At 52.0% G+C, this 3,799-nt stretch overlaps 1 protein-coding gene across 1 annotated transcript in view; it reads left to right on the top strand.

The window, feature by feature from the left end:
* ARHGAP23 (Rho GTPase activating protein 23) overlaps positions 1-1,095 on the top strand; it is a 95,154-nt gene extending 94,059 nt beyond the window's left edge. Inside the window, exons 25-26 of the mRNA XM_006889470.1 lie at positions 297-300; positions 640-1,095. Of these exons, the coding sequence (XP_006889532.1) occupies positions 297-300; positions 640-1,095 (460 nt within the window). The remainder of the gene's footprint in view (positions 1-296; positions 301-639) is intronic.
* The last annotated feature ends 2,704 nt before the right edge of the window (positions 1,096-3,799 follow it).

Below are 3,799 nucleotides of genomic sequence, written 5' to 3' on the forward strand. Positions count from 1 at the left end.
CCCTATGATTAAGCCTGCCCCTCCCCTCCCTGGATCCTCATAGTAATTCTACAATAATGATCTTATATACATTATTTGTCTTTATGAGACTTAGTTCACTCAGCATAATTTTGCATGTGATTTTTGTTGCATTTGTCTATCCATTTTATTCCTTTTAAAGAATGAGTTCTAGGATAAACATAGGCATTAAATCAATTTTCTACATATTGTTGGGGGCTTTGCCTATTTGATCTATTTAAGAGAAAGTTGTGTGAAATTTTCCTTATATCGTGTCTGTCCTTTCCTTTTCCCTGTAGAACAGTTGCTTCACAGCCTTCTGTCTTTTTTTTACCTCTATGTCTTTTGAAGCATTATAGTTGGTGGATAAACTATGGCAGTTTTTTATTTAGAGAATTCAATACTATATTAGCATAAAATGATCATATTTTGCTTTTGTCTCAAGTCCATTTAGTTTGATATTAATAACTCCTATTTTTTTTTCAATTTCCATTTCCCCTAGTAAAATGGGGGGAAGGGGAAAAGTCTATGCTTTATAGTTAATTTGTGTATGTATGTGCATGAGACTCAGAGTCACAGGCTACAGGCTTTATAGTTTGATAAATTTTTTAAAAATTTCAATGCTGGCCCCGCCCGGCCGAGCCGCCGGGCTCCGCGTCCTCCAGCAGCCAGGAGTCGCTGCGACCCCCGGCGGCCGCGGCGGCGCTGCTCTCGCGGCCCTCGCGCATTGAGGCGCTGCGGCTGCGCCTCCGCGGCACGGCTGACGACATGCTGGCCGTGCGCCTACGGAGGCCGCTGTCGCCCGAGACGCGGCGGCGCAGGAGCAGCTGGCGCCGACACACGGTGGTGGTGCAGAGCCCGCTCACCGACCTCAACTTCAACGAGTGGAAGGAGCTGGGCGGCGGAGGCCCTCCGGAGGCCGCGGGCCCTCGGGCGCACAGTGACAACAAGGACTCTGGGCTCAGCAGCCTGGAGTCCACCAAGGCGCGGGTCTCGTCGTCCGCTGCCTCGCTGCCGCCGGCGCTGGGGGAGCCGGGGGGCGCGCAGAGCCAGGCTCCCCGCCGCTCGGTCGCCGCGCGCCTCCACCAGTGTCTGTGACCCGCCGGGTGTCTTGGGGAAGGGGGAGCCCCCGGCTTGCACTCCCTCTCTCCTTCCATGGGTGCTGCAGGCCACGCTCTCCTTTCTGTGCAGGAATTGGCGAGGCGGGCTGGACGAGGACGTGCTGGCTAGAAGGGGACATGTGTGGGGCTCAGTGCAGGGCTGCTGGGGGCCCTGGGTCCGTGCAAGGTGCTCTCCTGGGCGGTTCTGAGTATGCACGACCCACCGCGAGCTGTGGGCTGAGAGGCCACATGTTTTTGACTAAAGGAAAGTTAAGTCCAGGGTAATGCTGGCTGCCGGCTCCTTTCCTCCCTGCCCCACCCCTTTGCTCCTTCCTAAAGGGATGGGTCTTGTGTGTGGTGCCCCTCGGGGAGAGGGTCTGTGTGTGTAGTCACTGTCCAGAGTGTTTCCAGTGGCCACTCATCACCCCCCATCCCCAGAGCATCCTTCCCGCGGGTGCACTGGGGATCCCGCCCCCTCCACTGTGGTCAGGTGAGCCTGAGGAGGGGCTGGGACAACTTGGCAGAAGCACCACTGACTGTTTGCCCCATTCTTTACCAGCTTCTCCACCAACCCTCGAAATCTTTGACTAAGGGGAGCTGCCTGTTTCCCAATTTGGGGAGCGTGCAGGGTACCCCCTGCTGGTACCTCCCTTGCCTGTTTTTTTCTTCCAGCTATGCCCCTGTGCTTCCACGACTTAGGCACACAGACCCCCCCCACTCTCCCCTACTGAGGGGGACTCACACACCACAGCATCCCGTCTCCCTCCCCTGACTCCTTCCTGTCTGTCTCTCACAAATACACACATGCACCCATGGGGTCTGAGCCGGGTTGTTCCCTTCAGGATGGGCGGGACCCTTCCCCTTCTCTTTTCCCTTCCTCACGTTGTAAATAGATCACATCACCCCCAGATCACCTGGCCTCCCCACAAACCTTCACTCATTCCAGGGAAGCCTTGGTGGGGTTTCCAACCTCACTGCCACGTCTCTCAGTTCTCTTGTCGTTTGCAAAGATTTGCTGTAAAGTAGATTTCTCTCTCCTCCCTGACCCATCCTTTTACTGTAAATATTGTCTCTAAATGTGTAACATATTATAAAGAATTTATAAGGATTTTTAAAGATGTTTTGCTCATTTAAAAAAGTGCTGTAACAGTGTTGGGTAAACCTCCCTGCCCCACATCCGCATGTCCCCTTCACTGTGTCCCTGACACACCTCTCTAGGCAACAACTAAGATGTCCTGCTTCAGAAAAGTCCTGTCTTAAAAGTCCGGTCTATATCTTGGAAATAAATGGCCTACATTGAAATAAATCGGCTGTCTCGCTTGTTCTGGAGGGAAGAAAGAGCAGAGTGGGGCTGGGATGGGAGAGGAGCCTGGCCCAGAAGAGAGGGGCCGAGGCCTGGGGCAGGTCGTGGGTCATGCCATGGGGAGCGGGTGGGAATCTCCTCCTTCTGGTAGCTTTGTAGGGTTCCTAGGAGACTGGTGTGAGCAAGGACACAGGCTCAGAAGGAGGGCTGGAAGGGCCGGTGCCCTTCTCCTAGGGGAGTTGCAGGCACCTGGGCAGAGGCCAGGCAGGTGCAGACCTGACTGGGACCCTGAATTCGCTTCAGAATGCTCCCAGAGCTCCCAAACCATCCTGCACACACAGGTTTGGGTGAGGTAAGTGCACTGAAGGACTGTCCCTCCACCCCACCCCCGTATCCTGATCAGCTGTCATCATACGCACTCCCACCCACTGCCATTCAGAGTCTTTTCCGACTCTGAGTGACCTTCCATCAGACTCCTGAGGCTGTAAATTTTTTGAGGAGATTAACCATCTTGCCTCCCAGGAGTGACTGGTGGCTTTGAACCATTGACCTTTTTGTTTGAATGCATTAGGCCACTGGAACTCCTTACAGGAAGGCACTGAGGGTCCCAAAGACAATACTCCCAAAGAGCAGTATGGATGCCATCTATTGTCTTATTCACATACATACGCTTAGAACAAGGGAGCTCTGGAACCTAAGGGCAAGAAGCTGTGCTGCAATCCCAAAGGTGCGTGGTTCAAATCCACCAGCTGCTCCGTGGGAGAAGGATGGGCAATCTCCTCTCAGGTAATTACTACCTCTGAAAACCTGCTGGAGGGTCAGCTATGGGTTGGCTCTGACTCTGCGATGCACAGCAGGCTGACATGAAAGTACACCGATAGTACCTCAAACCTGCCGAAGTAAAGAGCAGCAAGGAGGGTAACTATTGTGAAAAAAAAAATGTCAATTTTTTCGGTCTCTAAAAGACAAAATTGCTTACTTCTAAAAGCAGTAATTATAAAAAATTATGTTGATGAACTTAAAATGTGTGAAAGTGTAATTATATAGCAGTAATAGTACAAAAAGGAGCTCTGGTGGCCTTGTGGCAAGAAGCTACACTGCAATCCCACAGGCACATGGCTCAAATCCACCAGCTGCTCTGTAGGAGAAGGATGGGCAATTGCCTTCCGTGCAATTTTTTGCCTCTAGAAACCTGGAAAACTCTGAAAATCTGGGTCAGTTCTGACTCTGAAGTACACAATGACAATAAAACTAGTACAAAACAGCTCTCAGAACCTAATAGGGAGCTCTGGTGACCAAGTGGGTAAGGAGCTGCACTGACAACCCAGAAGCCTGTGGCTCAAAGCCACCAGCTGCTTGCAGGAGGAAAATGCGCCATTTCCCCCAGTGTCATTTACAG

The sequence above is a fragment of the Elephantulus edwardii genome, unplaced genomic scaffold, assembly GCF_000299155.1.
Source record: "Elephantulus edwardii isolate Elephantulus edwardi_28Jun2011 unplaced genomic scaffold, EleEdw1.0 scaffold00077, whole genome shotgun sequence".
NCBI lineage: Eukaryota > Metazoa > Chordata > Mammalia > Macroscelidea > Macroscelididae > Elephantulus > Elephantulus edwardii.